Genomic DNA, 14,481 nt, shown 5'->3' with positions numbered 1-14,481 from the left:
TGGTATCAGTTGCACGAGTGTCTACAGATTTTAACATTTATTGAACTCTTTTTTTTTGAAAAATTATTTTGGTTGTCAATGGATCTTTTATTTATTTATATGTGGTGCTGAGTATTGAACCCAGGGCCTCACACATGCCAGGAAAGCACTCTACCATTAAACCACAATTCCAGCCCCTGAACTCTATCTTTGAAATTTGTCCATTCACTATATTTATATTCTATGTCATTTTTTTGGGGGGGTGCTGGGGATTGAACCCAGGGTCTTGTGCTTACAAGGCAAGCACTCTACCGACTGAGCTATCTCCCCAGCCCCTCTATGTCAATTTAAAAAAAAAATTAGTTGTCAACGGACCTTTATTTTATTTAGTTATATGCAGTGCCTCACATGTGCTAGGCAAGTGCTCTCCACTGAGCTATGAGCCCTGTCCTCTATGTCAATTTTTTTACGTTTTCTTCACTTGCTATCTTCAGTTCTGTACCTCTCACTTTCTTCTCTCTGCACAAAATTCCCTTTGTCAGGGACCTCAATGATTTATACATCATTGAAGTCAGGAATTTTGTTTTGAGACAGAGTCTTGCTATGTTGCTCAGGCTTAAGTGTTCCTCCTGCCTCAGCTTCTTGAATAACTGGGACAATAGGCACATGCCACTGTACTGAGCTCTGTAGCCAGCAGTTTGTTCTCCATCCTCACATTCTCCACAGAATTTGATGTTTGCTCCCTTTGGTTCCTAAATCTCCATACTCTCTCAGGTTTCTCCCACTTCCCAACTATTCTTCCTCAACTCTTTTGCTGGTTCTGTTTCATCTCTTCTACCTCTATCCAGTGAGATGTTCCAGGGTAGTCTTCACTGCTTACCATCTCTGTCTACACTCATGTTCCCAGTCTCATCCAGACCCAGGTGCACCTCTCCAGACCACTGGAGACTGCGCACAGTGGCAAACACCTGAAATTCCCATTATTTGGTAGGTTGAGGCAGGAGGCAGGAGGATTGCAAGCTCCAGGTCAGCTTGAATTTAATAAGACCCTGTCTCAAAGTGAAAAATGAAAAGGACTGTAGATGTAACTTAATGGTAAAATGCCCTGGGTTCAATCCCCAGAATGAAGGAGAAGGAGAAGGAGGATAAGGAGAAGAGGAGGAGGAGAAAAGGGAAGGAAAGAAAGAATGAATATCAGCTGACTTTGTCTCCCAGTTCAAGTCCCCAGTGCTGATCTCTCTCCCGGCTCCAGAGTCATACATATAGTGACTGACCCTGCATCTCCTCCAGGGTCATCTGTCTACAAATGATCATTTTTTTCCCTCCTGAACTCCACTCTTCTCCAGTATTTCCCAGATCAATTATGGCAATTCCACCCAACTATCTGCTCAGGTCAGAAATGTAGAAGTCATGTGTGGTGCGCCCCTTTCCCTACCCACATCTATGCATCAACAAGACTTGATTTTAGCTTCAAACCATACCCTAAAGTGGTTCTCTTCTGTCTGCCTGCTGTGCCAAAGCTCAAAACTTCACCTCCTTTGCCTGGATGAAGGCAGGAGCATCCACTCTTATTACAGAGTTGTTCTCCCAAAGCAGCTGAGATTATCTAACAGGTACCAGTCCAGGTCATTTGCTACAAAAGAACTGGTTCTCTTTATCCCACCAAAAACGAAACCCATATTCCCCTCTAAGGCTGTTGGGAGCCTGGTTTTGCATACCTCTTTACTGTCTCCACCACCACTAATCACACTCACCTGGACCTACTTTATGTTTAGGCCTGTCCAGTTTTTGTCCCTCAGGATCTTTATACTGGCTGACCCTTAGAATGCAGCACATCCTGGTGTGTGTGTGTGTGTGTGTTACTGGGGATTGACCCCAGGGCATTATGCACAGTAGGCAAGTGCTCTACCACTGAGGTACATCCTCTGCTTTTCTTTTCTTTTTTTTTTTTTTTTTAAATCTTAATTTGAGATAGGACCTCACTAAGTTGCCCAGGCTGGCCTCCAACTTACCATCCTCTTGCCTCAGCCTCCCAAGTAGCCAGGACTGGAGGCGAACGCCACCCCTACTGGATAGAATGCCCCTCTTCTGGACCTCCTCCCAATGACTCAGATTGCACCCTGATGTCACCTGCTCTGAGAGACCTCTCGTTCACACTAGCCCATTGCCCTTATTGCCCCATATTTTCCTGTTCGCTGACAGGTACAGCCTGTTTCCTGTTAGACTATACCCTAACCTAGCCTCTGATCATGGAGTGACCTCTGCGGACAGGTTCTGATCATTCTCTCTAAAGAACATCGCGCTCTCCAACCTGCACACCGACCCTCAGTCTTTACGTGGTGCCAGACAGAGGGCCAGTGAATGGTTCCAAGTCTCCTCTGGACTTGAAGCTAGCTAGACGCGCGCTCTCCACTAGAGGGCGGTCAAGCCTAATTTAGCACAGAGCGGGACGGCATTGGGGCTGGGATTTCCGTAGCCGGTTCCTACGCTGCTGTAAAGTCCTGCAATCTCTGAGTACTCAGAGGGGCTGAACCCCGCTCCTATCATTTCCAGGGATTGTCGAGGTCAGCCTCAGGAAAGGGTCATACCCCGAATGGGTCACAAAATTGCCGGGTACAAGGATCTGGCGCTGTCCCCACATGTGGAAGCACCACGAGGTCCTGGTGGGAGGGACCGCTATTTCACCAACGGAAAAATGGGGAAGCTGAGACCACCGCGGGGAAAGGACCTGTACCGCGTCACGCAATGAACGCAGGGTTAGCTAAACCTCCCAAGGCATCAGGGGTCCGGGATGGTCCCTGTCCAGCTTCCAGTTACAGCCCCGCCCCACCCCGAAAAGCCAGTGAGGAGACTGGACGCTCAAGTCACTCATCCTGCCAAGCTCCAAGAGCCGGGCCTTTACAACTTTGCCCCGCCCCCATCGACTGCGGCGCCGGGGGCGGGGCGCGGCTGCCAGATGTTGGGGCGGCGGCGACGGCGGGAGTTAAGCAGAGCGAGAATTCTCTCAGCAAGGCGCAGGGCGAGGACGCCGCTGGCTGGCCACCCGGTCTTCTCTGCGCGGCTGCTGCTGGGAGTCGAGGAGAAATTGGCAGAGCTGGCGGGAACTCCAGCTTCGACATGCACAGCACTCGACTTGACAGCTTCCTGAGCCAGCTCCGCTGGGAATTGGTGAGGCTTGGGTGTGGGTGTGGTTGTGAGGACGTGAGTGGGGTGCCCGGCTGCCGCCCCGCCAGAAAAACAAACGGGTGCAGGGTCGTCCGCGTGCCCATTCGAGGCGGAATGGGGGCGGGGCGGGGCAGGGCGGGGCGGTGCAGCTGGCCCAGATGACCCGCCTTGGGTTTCAGAGGGTTGAGAGCCGTTCTGGGCATCAAGTAACAGTTGCCCATCTGGACTGGGCGGCGGGGGAGGAGGATAGTGGGGAGGACTTCTTTTGAAGGTGGGACAGAGGCGCCAAGGATCTAAAGAGGTGCTGGCGTTGCTGTAGACACCCCCTACCTCTGACTGTCCTGTACCTTCTTCCTCTACCCCTTACTGAGCAAGTACTATGTCTTTTTCTGAAAGACGCTTTGGGCTTTGGGGATCTGCATCATCCAAGAGGCACAGGATGCCCCCCTCCAAACCCTGGGCAGGACTTACTTCCCGATGCAGGCCTGCAACCCTGCCGGCCCGCCCCAGTGGCGGGTGCCGACTTGCCCGGCCATGCGTGCTGCAGCCTGCCAGACTGCCACCAGGTCTGCAATGGAAGCCACACGAGCTTCATGTTCTGTGCCCCTATGCCAGTCCTGTGCTCACTTTCTGCCTTGCTACCCAGGCTAGCACACCTATCCAAGCCCTCTTGGATCCTCTGTTCTCATGGCTGGCCTGGCCGGGCATGCAGGGGTGGCGACAAGTAATGTCCCTATGACTTGTGCCCTTTTCTTCCCCTTTAGTTGTGTGGTCGGGACACAGGCTCATCCCCTATGCCTGGCCCCTTGCAGCCACCAACTAAAACTGACCCTGGTGTGCAGCCTGGCCACCAACTTAGGGCCTCAGATGCCTTGGAAGAGGACTCTGTCTGCTGTGTGGAAGAGGAAAAGGAGGAAGAAGTCTTGGTGGCAGAAGATAGGGGTGCAGACTTGAGGGGCCCCAGGGAGCACACCCTGGACTGGGACTCTGGCTTCTCAGAAGTATCAGGCAGCACATGGCAAGAGGAAGAGCTGTCTGTACTCCGGCGCCCAGCAGTACCAGCACGACCCCCTCAAACCCAGCGCCTCTCAGTCAGTGGACTCCCCCTGCTTAACAGGGCACCTGTAGCCAGCATACCACCTGTCCACCGTCCACGGCCCAAGTCTACTCCAGATGCCTGCCTGGAGCACTGGCAGGGATTGGAAGCAGAGGACTGGACAGCTGCTCTACTGAACAGGGGACGTAGTCGCCAGCCCCTGGTGCTGGGGGACAACTGTTTTGCTGACTTAATTCACAACTGGATGGAACTGCCTGAGGCAGCAAGTGAGATGGGTGATGGAGGCATGCCCCGTGCCCGGGCTCGCCCCCCCCAGTTTTTGCTTAGTCTCTCTGAGCAGCTGCGGCGCAAGCTGGCGAGGGCTCGGCGGGCAGCTATGGTGGGAAAGCGGTTGTCATGCCCACCTCGCCCAGAACATGAACTGCCTGCAGACCTATCTCGCTTTGCAGCCCTCATGAGCTGCCGAAGTCGCCAGCCCATCATCTACAATGATGTCAATTATCTTTGACCCTGCCTTCCAGCCTGGGACAATAAAGGCCTTTTTCTAGATGATTGGTTCCATACCCCTGAGGCTCCAGGTGGCAGCCCCAGCCTTGTGAGACACAGTTCAGGAGGCAAATCTGAAGTCTTTTCTTTCCCTTTCGGGGTCTTGTCTTGCCCATGTCACTTGCCCATGTGCTTTACTGCCCTGTGTCCTGTCATCCATGTTTTCTACTATGCCTTCCTTCAACAAGCATTTATTGAGTGTCTGCTGTGCGCTCAAGATGCAGGGTTTTTAGGCAGATCTCCATAGAGCCAAGTGGTGGGGCAGTGGCTGGCTTATCACACAATTCATAGTGCAGAGGTGGGAAGGCAGTTTTGTCCTCCTCACCCTCACAGCTCAGCTCCAGTACTAGTACCTGCAGCCCAGGCCCAGGCACCTGGCCGGTCACCCGCTGAACCAGTTCTGTCACCCTGGTATGGGGGGGGGGAGCAGGTTAGCGGAGATTGGGCATGTGAGCTTAGGTAGACAGAAGGTAACGTGGCATGGACTAGAGGGTGCTTCAGAGCCCTCAGGAGCCCGGACCAGAAGCAGGAGCAGCTTAAGACAGGAAACATCTGAAACTATTTTAGGAGCAGCTGGTGGGGCGGGCAGGAGGCAGGAAGCTGTGGGTCCCCTGGGAGTGGGCTATGAAAGGGCAGCTGAGCAGGGAGGATTGCGGGGCTAGTGGGGCTGGCTAAGTAGAGAGCTCCCAAAGGCCCCTCCTTAGGCTCTTACCCTCACCCCACCCCCAGTCCATTTGCTTGCCCCATTTGGTGAAAGAATGTTTCAGAAAGTGTGAGGGGCCTAGAATAGGTTTGGGAAGAAGAAAGGCTATGTGTACCACATCCTCAACATCCAGAGGCAGGTAGAGCCTAGTTATCCAGAGCTGGCTGTGGGCTCACCTGAGGGACAAGTGCTGGGCCTGCTTTTGAGATGACCATCGTGCTGAATAGAGCAGGGCTGGGCCATACAGCAGCATCCTTACCCTTAGTCCATATTGTTCCTAGACAGATACAGGTCAGATACCCACTGGGCCAGGCTGGATTTGGCTTAGGGGCAGAGTGGGATCAGGGCACACCTGGAGATGGGCCAGCAGTGACTCCAGCGTCCTCTCAGGCTGCCCAGCAGGCACCTTCAGGCGGTCCCAACAGGTCCACTTCAGGCAATTGAACTGGGGATAGAGGTAGGGATGAATGAGTTTTCACACAACCGGTAACCACTGTCCCAGTTACTAGCAGCCTTTTCTAGGGGAGGAGCTGTATTAGAGGCAGGAAGTGGGGCGGGGGTGGGGGGTGTTTAGAGGGTGGGATCTGGGCCTAGAGTCTCAGCCCCCTCCTGCCCACGCTGAGGCCAGCACAGGAAATGGGGCTATGGGGCCCACACAGGGAAACAGACTGATCCATCACACAGGCCAGTTGTTGGAAGGGAACTAAGGGGGTGGTGCTTCCTGAGGAAGCCAGAGTTAGGCTACTGGAGTCTCCGATAAAGCTGCTTCTTCCTCAAATGCAAGGCTAGAAGCTGGGGGATGCATCCTACTCCCTCATCCTTACTTCCAGAGCCTTTGACTACTTTGGGGTACACAGGAGTGAATAGCATAGTGACTACTGGGACCCTACTGGCCCAGAGATCCCAGCAGGGACACAGTCCATAGAGGCCTCCTCTTTCTGTCCAGTTTCCTTTCCTGTATCAAGAGTCTTGAGTTTCTGACGCCTAGAGTTGAAGACAGAAGGGTGGCGGACAGCCAGAGATGAGAATGGGGGACCTTGCCAGCCCCTCAGAAAACACACTGGGGTCAAGCTGAGACTAGGTTAGAGGAAGATGAGGTCTCCTCTCCACTTCCTCCACTCCACAGACAAAGGCAGCCTGTGTGTTGGTTAGAGGTGGAGTGTTTCACAAACGGGTTCTATGTGTTGTGTTCAGAGGGACCTTAGGGCTGCTTGGCAAAGGCCAGTACTAGCTAGTGACTTTTGCCTTCTCCCCTGGTGAGAACATCCCCTTTATCCTCTTTCTTGTGCCCCAAGGAAATGCCACTACTACAAAGTCTGGGCACACAATTTGGAGACATTCCCAGCCCTGTAGTCACAGGAACACATGCACACAAGCCCAGGAACACCCACATGTGTAGCCATGTACACATCCATGCGTGTCCACACTGAGGAAAGGCCTGCATTCCCATCTGGCTCACAGATGTGCAAGCTTTCTCCCTTCATACCCACACACCAGGGATGCCCAGACTCTGGTGCACTCACATCTGTGCCAATCATATACACTCCTATAGGACTGCTGTCCCACATTCCTGGCAGCAAGTCTAGTGCCCCTTAATTCAGCTTGGAGGGGGCAGCCTGGGGCCCTACAGGAGGAAGCTAGACTCTTTCCGAGGATGGGGCCCTGGTCCCCCCTACCTACGATTTCCTCCTCCCCACTATCTACCTCCTCAGGGTAATTTCTGGGAAGGAGGAGGTTGTGGGGATGTCTGGCTCCACTAATGAGTTAAAGCTGCAGCTCCCCCAGACCCTGGATTGGAGTGGGGTGGGAGGAAAGGCTGACGGCTACTTCCTGTGTCTGACAGGTCTCAGCCTGGCTTCATAGCAAAAAGGGGGCTGGAGGGAGTCTTGAGAACTCCTTCACAGTCTGGGTTCTGGAGTGAGGCCACAGCTAGAGTGGGGCCTCTTTGGGAAGATGCAGGAAAAAACAAAAAACTAGCAAGGGTAAGGGTAGAGTGTCAAGGGCTCACCGACTGGGTGGTTGGAGGAGAAGGCACCCAGCGCATGAAGTTGTTTTCAGCCAGGTACAGGTAACTATGACGAAAGGCACCAAGGGGCCGTGTCCCATACACCACTTTATACAGTTCCAGACCTAACAGGCCTGCCACAGCTGCTGTAGTGGTAGCAATGGCTGGTATAATCTGGCCCACAATTCGTTTGCTCTGCCAAGGACAAGAGATTTGGTTTGGAACTAAGCTGTAGAGCTAGGGTTTGACCTCCACTTCCAGGCCTGAGTCCTAAGGGGTAGGGTTACCTGAGAACAGTTGACTGGTGGGATCCTATAGTTTTGACATCGAAGGTTAGCTGCTGCTGTCACAAAGTCCATGTGAAAGTTGCTGTCATCCTGTGAGGCCCAAATCACAGTAGCATTAATACTACAGCAGTGCCTATCACCATGGCCAACTGTGTGCTACTGTACAAGTGTTTGCACAGTTTTATTTTTTTGCAGTACTGTGGATTGCACCCAGGAGTGCTTTACCACTGAGCTATATTCCCAGCCCTTTTTACTTTTTATATTGAGACAGGGTTTCTCTAAGTTGCCCAGGCTAGCCTCAAACTTATGATCCCCTTGCCTCAACCTCTTGAGTTGCTGGGATTACAGGCATGCACAATGAGGCCCAGCACGTCTTTGCACAGTTCTGTGGATAGGAGCTCACTATCTCCCCTTTATCACACAATGAGGCTGAGGTTCAAGGAAGGGTTGCTGTTTCCAGGTCCCTACTGAAGGAGAATTCAGGGACTCTCAAGCTACCCTCTTTGCTCCTCACCTCCTCCACAACTTACCCCAAACCCAACACCTTACCCCAACTTAAGATCCCACCTTCTGAAACATCAGAGGCTTCAGAGGAGGACCCTTGCCCCAGACTTCCAGAGCTTCCTGCAGCTCCTTCAACAGCTCAGGCCCTGTCAGGGGAAGGGATGTTGGGGTAGCCTTAGCCCCTGTCTCCTGCACTCTTCCTGAAGTCTAGAGCGTATTCTTAGTTTCTGCCAAGGCTGTCACTTACTACACTCTTTTTTTTTTTTTTTTTTTTTTTTTGGCAGCGGGGAGGTACCAGTGATTGAACCAGGGGCACTTAACCACTGAGCCATCTCCCAACCTTTTTACTTTTAATTTTGAGGCAGGGTCTCACTAAGTTACAGTGACTTGATAAGTTGCTCAGGCTGGCTTTGAACTTAAAATCCTCCCGCCTCAGCCTTCTGAGCTTTTGGGATTGTAGACATGTGCCACCACACTCAGTTTTTACTATATTTTTGATAAAATCAAGGAATCCCCTTGATTGATGCTGCAACCTCTTCCTTAGCAGCCCCACCTTTACTGTGAGCACACATGTGTGCACCTATGTGACTCTGTCCTCACCTGGGGGCCATAGCAAGGTATTCCCCATAGCTCCCTGAGACTCTCCCAAGAGAAGTGGGATACAGAGTAGGTAGCAAGGAAAGGATCTTTTGAGGGGTCAGAGGATGGGGTTAAACCTAGAGGAAAGCATGGTAAGAGAAACTGAAATATACTAAGTTGGCTGAAGGGCTTTCAAGCCCTACCTTGCTTCAGGACAGGTTGAAGTCAGGGTCAGGCCTTTGAATGGCAGTATGGGGGTGAAGAGTCTCACCAAACTCAGTAGAAGCCCAAGTCAGCTCTAGGCTACTAGCGAAGGTGGAGACCAGGTGCTGGGGGTCAGGCTGTGGCAATACTTTCAGCAGCTCCCTGAGTGCAGTTTGATCTGGTGAGCCAGGAATCCCATGCATTTGAGCATACAGGTTGGCAGCTGCCAGCACATAGAGGAGGTGCATATCCTGCAGCAAGACCAAGAGTAGGGGCAGATGCATGGCTCTGAGTGAGCATGTCTGGATAAATACAGGTGGTTCACATGAATCTGTTTGAGAACCTATCTGCCACACATATGAATACCCACATATACACAAACAAGGCAGTCAGCATCTGCATTTCTACAGAATACAGAGGTGACTTCCTCTGCTCTGAGAGCCATGTCTCTATCTCAGGGCTCCCCAAGGATTCCCACTCACCTGGTTGGTGTCAAATTCCAGGGGATGGGGACAGTGTTTTGAACCTGACCAGAATGGAGTTCCATCCTCAAGCATCTAGAGAAAGATAGGCTGTTGGGCTCAGTCTGGTCCCTGAACCCTCAGCCCTGTCACAACCCCTTGCCACTCACTTTATCAGGTGGGAAGTGCCTCAGTAGCTGTATTATGCCATAATGGAAACAGAGTTGCCATTGGCCAAGGGCCCACACCACGCAGTCTTGCCAGGTCTGTGGGTGTACTCTTAGAACACCCAGAACCACCTGTAGTAAGGTCAATGTCTGTGGCCTATCCATGTCTGCCAGGGAAGTAGATGCCCTATGGAAAGAGGAGAAAGTTAGAAGCCGAGTCCTGTGCATGGAGCCCTAGACTTTCTTCCACCTCTCTGTGTGGCCTTACTGTTGGTAGCAGTTGATGGTCTCTGCAGATAGTCGGAAGAGTTCCTCAAATTCATTCCGAGCCCACTGTGGGGGAAGGGAGGGACAATAAAGTGTCATATGAGGAACAAATACGCAGCTGAGGGCTGAGATTGGTGGGGTGAGGTGTGCTCACCTGCAGGGTGTGCTCAGCTGTGCTTGGGAAGTGCCGCCCAGTACAGACAGGGTGTGGGGCATCCTCAGAAGCTGAGGCAGGGCCACTGTAGACCTCAGTCACATGTGGTATGAACACTGAAGCACTGCCCCTGGTACCCTGTGTGCCTGCCTCCAACAGCGGCTTCAGATAGTGGGTGCAGCGAGTAGCCACATAGTGCCCTGACAAGGGAGCAGAGGGTCAGTAGTGGGGCTGACACTGCCTTGGGCAAGGGGCTGAGCTCCAAGTCAGGTACTCACGAGCTGGGAAACTGTCCAGGGCAGCAACCACACCATCTACATGAGAGAAGAAGTTTTCCCCATAGATGTGCTCCGTGGTGGGATCCAGTGGCTGAGTGAGTGAAGTCACCCGTAAGTCTGGGTTCAGTTTCTGGGCAGCTGCAGCAGCCACCTCTGCCTTGGGCCTCTATGAAGAAAGGAGGACGATATTGAGTATGGGACCTTATAGGAGGGCAGTCTGGGACACAGGTGTGGGAGGGGCTGGCACTCACACCAACGTCCTGAGTCCTGAACAGGAACTGACGGCTGAGATTAGAGCGCTCTATGTGGTCCATGTCAGCAACAGTCACACCACCACAGCCCCCTGCTCCTAGGCCCACTAGGGCAAAATCTTTGAGCAGCTCACAGCCAATGGCACCAGCGCCCACCTGTTGGTAGGAGCAACTTTAGCCTGAGGGCCTGACTTAGCCCTCCCAAAGACACTCCCCATCCTCACTCCCACAGCTCACCAAGAAGTAGCGCTGGAGGCTCAGTTTCTCCTGAAAACCAGCCCCAAACACTGCAATTTGCCCATCATAACGGCAGCCTCTCTGGAGGACACAGAATAGGGTCAGTGATGGCTGCTGGCCTATGCTGCATCTCCTTTCACTGAGTTGTCTGAATCAAGACCTTAGGACCATTCTTTATGTTTCTTCCCTAGCCCTGATTTTGAATGAGGTTTGCACACACACCCTCTTCTTGGATCTCACCGGGGCACAGTCCTCAGGATTGGGAAGACAATCTTCTGGAAGGCAATCGAGGGCATCAAAGTATAGCCACTGGTCCACGGGCATGAACTTCCTGGAGATTGCCTAGGGGATGGCACTTCAGATTGAGGGCTTCTGCCAACTTCTAACCCCCTCAGATTCCAGCTTAGGCTGCGCCTACATTAGTGAAACCTCCAGGGCCATGGCCTGGTATTGGGTGCTTCACTTACCCACATACCTCCCCATCTCCTTCCCACTCCCTGCCTGTGATTGTGCCCACCTTCAGGACTTCCTGGGCAGCTATGGCTCCCAGAATAGCTGCCATGGGACTCAAGCCACCAGCACTACTCAAGGCAATTGTCCGCAGTAGGGCCTCATCCAGTGGCTCTTCTTCTTGGCCCTTCAGTGGTTCCAGGGACTGTGCCAAACCTACCACAATCTTTGCATCAACCTATTGGGTGGAAATTTATGGGTATTTCAGTCCAGCCTGAGTTGGACCCCACCTGACGCACACACACTTAAAGCCTTCAGGCAGCTATCACCCTGTTCTACAGAAGAGGAAGCAGAAGCCTAACTGGAAAGGTCTAACCCTACTGCTAGCCTGGGCAGCATAACCAGACAGCTCAGCACTAGACAGAAGCCTAAGGTTTTACCAATTTGGGTGCAACTTCCAACTTTGCTCTGATGGCTTAGGACATAGTAGGGGTCCCCAGGCTGTGTGCCTGATACTTCTGTGGACCCAGCCTCTAGTCTAAAGATGGTGGTTTTCATCTTTTTTTTTTTTCCATACTGAGGATTGAACTCAGGGATGCAGGATGCTCTCCACTGAGTTACATTCCCAGTCCTTCTTATCTTTTAAGACAAGGTCTCCCTAAGTTATCAAATCACCAAGTCCCCATCACAGAAGGAATGTTTATTGTCCTCTCTTCTCAGAGTGAGAATGTCAGGGAAGCCCGACCTTGAATTTGCAATCCTCCTGCCTCAGCCTCCCAGGTAGCTGGGGTTACAGGTGTCTGTCATTGAATCCAGCTTCCTCTTTCTTTTTAAGTGGGGATATTGCTTCTGGGGTTCAAACTCTAATAAGGCTAGGGTGATGCAGTGGGACCACTTACAGGATCCCAGGGTCGGGGCAGCCGGCCATGGAGGTTCTGGAATTTGTGCAATGCACGGAAGACCTGATGTAGGAGGTGGGCACGATGGGCTTGCTGGTGATTCTGAGCCACCACCTGGGGCTGGAGCAGGGCTATGTCCAGGGGCTTCTGCAAGGGGTACTTGGTTTAGGGTCAGGTCTGGAGCACTGTGGGCCCCTTCATGAAGGTGCCCAAATGCTCCCATTTCAGATGCACTTGCACTTACATGTGTCACAGTCTTGGATCTTTTGACTTCAGTAATAACCCCACCATGCAAGTAACGGGAGAAAGTTGTTGTGTCCCCAATGTCCAAGGACCCATCCTCTGGAAGAGATCTAGCCTAGTGAGTTATGATCCCTGAAGCTGGGTAGTTCCCATATCCCATCCTGACTCCTGCTGCGCCCTGGGAAAGGCAAAAGGAAAACCCATCCCCCAGGACTAAGTTCCCCTCAGTGGTGTCTTGGGCATTGAGCCCAGGGTTGGATGGGGTTGACTTACCCTGTACATGGATGGGCCGAGGAGAACAGCCATTGAGCTCAACCATGCCCTCAATGCCTGAGAAAGTCACCAAGTCCCCATCACAGAAAGAGTGTCTATTGTCCTCTCTTCTCAGAGTGAGAATGCCAGGGGAGCCCTGGGTGGAAGGTGGCTGTCTCAAGTGTGCTTGTACCTGCTTTCCACAGGCTTTGGCAACCAATACTTCCCTAGTCAGCAGGTAAATGCCCATACCTCAGCACCCACCTGGGAGATGTCCTGGATGGCAGCTGTCAGGGGTTCTGCCTCTGTAGGGTCCTGCACAGTGAAATTCTCACCAAAGTCACAGAATAACTGCCTAGTATGGATGGCAGGGATTACTGAGGTGGCTCACAGGTTGTGGTTAAGGATAGGGGGCACTAGGATAGGCCTAGAGGATCTGAACTGGGAAAGAAATGCTGGGAGAGATTTGGAAACTAGAGATTTTTTTTTTTTTGGGTGGTGGTGGTAGGGAAAAGGCTACTAAGGCAAAGGTCTGGAGACTGGATTGGAGGAACCAGATGAGTGGGACTGAAGACCAGAATTGGAGGCAATTCTTGGAAAGGCCTGAGATTGGGCAGAGGGGCACTGAAGCAAGCTTAGAGCTGGGGATAGCACTGAGACCAATTATTGGCTGTGATGTGGTAGGCTGGGAAGGGAGTCTCACTCACCCCACAAGACCCCGGGTATCAGCCACTAGAAAGCAGACTCCATGCTTGTGGCACAAAGTGCCCACCTTCAGCTGCTCCTCCAGGTTTGAGGCAGTTAGCACTACCACCTGGGTGAACACCTTGATCAGCAGGGCCAGAACACCTGCCCAGACTTCCCTTCTGTTGAGAGTAGAGATGGGAACTGACTGGCCTGGAAACTGGGGCTGGAGAAGTTACCTGGAAGTTCAGCAGTAGGTCCTCTGTGATGTCACCTGTGTGGACAAAGACCTGGACAGCTTCATTGAGTTGAGCCAAGCATTTTTGAGAGGCATCAGCCCTGTTCTTTTCCAAGTCTTTCTCTGAGAGGAAAAACTAGGGAGACATCCAGTGCAGATTGAGCCAAGAGATTCCGCTTGGGTTCTGTCCCCATCCTGGTCTGACATCCCAGAGCCCCTCAGGACCCTTACCTGAGCAGCCAGGTCAGACCAGCAGGTGGGATGGGGATCATGCAGAGTGAGGCTGCCAACCCCCATCAGGACCAGGTTCTTGGCTATCTCAGCCCCCAGGCCTTGCAGGCCAGACAGCAGGACTTTGGCTGTCTGAATCCTCTGCATGGCAAGTGGGCCCAGCACATACCTGTGGATGAGAAGTAGGAGGCAGGCATCTAGAGATCAGAGAGGTCTGAAGGCCACCACCCCATTCCCTATTCCACCTCAAGGCTCACAGCTGTCTGGAGTATAGCTCCTCATCCAGCAACATGGAAGGCTCCAGGATATCCATCTTCAAGCCTGGCACTCACAGCTACAGTCTCTGTGTGGGAAGTGGCACCAGCAGGGGTTGTAACTATTGCAAACAGGCAGCAAAGCCAAGGGACTAAAGAAAGCTGCTGGTTACAGCCTTCTTCCTGGTTCCTCTGTCATTTCAGGGAAAGCAAAAGTGAAAGTGAGAATATACTCTGAGTAGACTCCTTGTCCTGCCTCCAGACTAGGACAGATGCCCAAGCTAAGTGAGCTAATTGCCAGGTCTATTGCCTGGGATGAGTCCCAGGGTTATAAGAGGATAGGCAGTCTCTCATACCTAAAGGTGGGAGCCACAGAGCAGCCACAA

At 52.5% G+C, this 14,481-nt stretch overlaps 2 protein-coding genes across 5 annotated transcripts; one reads left to right on the top strand and one right to left on the bottom strand.

The window, feature by feature from the left end:
- Positions 1 to 2,946: 2,946 nt before the first annotated feature.
- On the top strand, positions 2,947 to 4,750 carry Inka1 (inka box actin regulator 1). Of its 2 annotated transcripts, none has more exons than XM_047564238.1 (2): positions 2,947 to 3,147; positions 3,957 to 4,750. In XM_047564238.1, the coding sequence occupies exons 1-2, from the start codon at positions 3,097 to 3,099 to the stop codon at positions 4,707 to 4,709; spliced, it is 804 nt and encodes a 267-aa protein (XP_047420194.1). In that variant the 5' UTR covers positions 2,947 to 3,096; the 3' UTR covers positions 4,710 to 4,750. The 2 variants fall into 2 exon arrangements, with proteins under 2 accessions (XP_047420194.1, XP_047420193.1); XM_047564237.1 differs by having other exon boundaries at positions 3,909 to 4,750.
- A 180-nt stretch (positions 4,751 to 4,930) lies between these two features.
- Uba7 (ubiquitin like modifier activating enzyme 7) lies at positions 4,931 to 14,273 on the bottom strand. 3 transcript variants are annotated; one of them, XM_047564233.1, is made up of 24 exons: positions 14,099 to 14,273; positions 13,842 to 14,010; positions 13,612 to 13,746; positions 13,396 to 13,502; positions 12,941 to 13,043; positions 12,710 to 12,845; positions 12,438 to 12,535; positions 12,194 to 12,340; positions 11,362 to 11,532; positions 11,085 to 11,186; positions 10,845 to 10,925; positions 10,608 to 10,763; positions 10,357 to 10,522; positions 10,079 to 10,278; positions 9,926 to 9,990; positions 9,661 to 9,844; positions 9,512 to 9,586; positions 9,097 to 9,280; positions 8,310 to 8,392; positions 7,743 to 7,832; positions 7,459 to 7,650; positions 5,803 to 5,895; positions 5,627 to 5,727; positions 4,931 to 5,155 (listed from the first exon to the last, which is right to left on the bottom strand). In XM_047564233.1, the coding sequence occupies exons 1-24, from the start codon at positions 14,152 to 14,154 to the stop codon at positions 4,939 to 4,941; spliced, it is 3,111 nt and encodes a 1,036-aa protein (XP_047420189.1). In that variant the 5' UTR covers positions 14,155 to 14,273; the 3' UTR covers positions 4,931 to 4,938. The 3 variants fall into 3 exon arrangements, with proteins under 3 accessions (XP_047420189.1, XP_047420188.1, XP_047420190.1); XM_047564232.1 differs by having other exon boundaries at positions 11,067 to 11,186; positions 12,953 to 13,043; XM_047564234.1 differs by having other exon boundaries at positions 12,953 to 13,043.
- Positions 14,274 to 14,481: the final 208 nt, after the last annotated feature.

Source organism: Sciurus carolinensis, chromosome 9 (assembly GCF_902686445.1).
Source record: "Sciurus carolinensis chromosome 9, mSciCar1.2, whole genome shotgun sequence".
In the NCBI taxonomy this organism is placed as follows: domain Eukaryota; kingdom Metazoa; phylum Chordata; class Mammalia; order Rodentia; family Sciuridae; genus Sciurus; species Sciurus carolinensis.
This window is presented reverse-complemented; position numbering and strand designations above follow the sequence as displayed.

Excerpts from the sequence above, each read along its gene's own strand:
- Uba7 (XM_047564232.1), bottom strand. The coding sequence starts at position 14,154 with ATGGATATCCTGGAGCCTTCCATGTTGCTGGATGAGGAGCTATACTCC. Across the intron at positions 13,503-13,611 it reads ACCTACTGCTGAACTTCCAG|GTGGTAGTGCTAACTGCCTC; the intron begins GTAACTTCTCCA and ends GTGTTCACCCAG. Across the intron at positions 9,587-9,660 it reads GGCACTTCCCACCTGATAAA|ATGCTTGAGGATGGAACTCC; the intron begins GTGAGTGGCAAG and ends ATCTTTCTCTAG.
- Inka1 (XM_047564237.1), top strand. The coding sequence starts at position 3,097 with ATGCACAGCACTCGACTTGACAGCTTCCTGAGCCAGCTCCGCTGGGAA. Across the intron at positions 3,148-3,908 it reads GCCAGCTCCGCTGGGAATTG|TTGTGTGGTCGGGACACAGG; the intron begins GTGAGGCTTGGG and ends CTTCCCCTTTAG.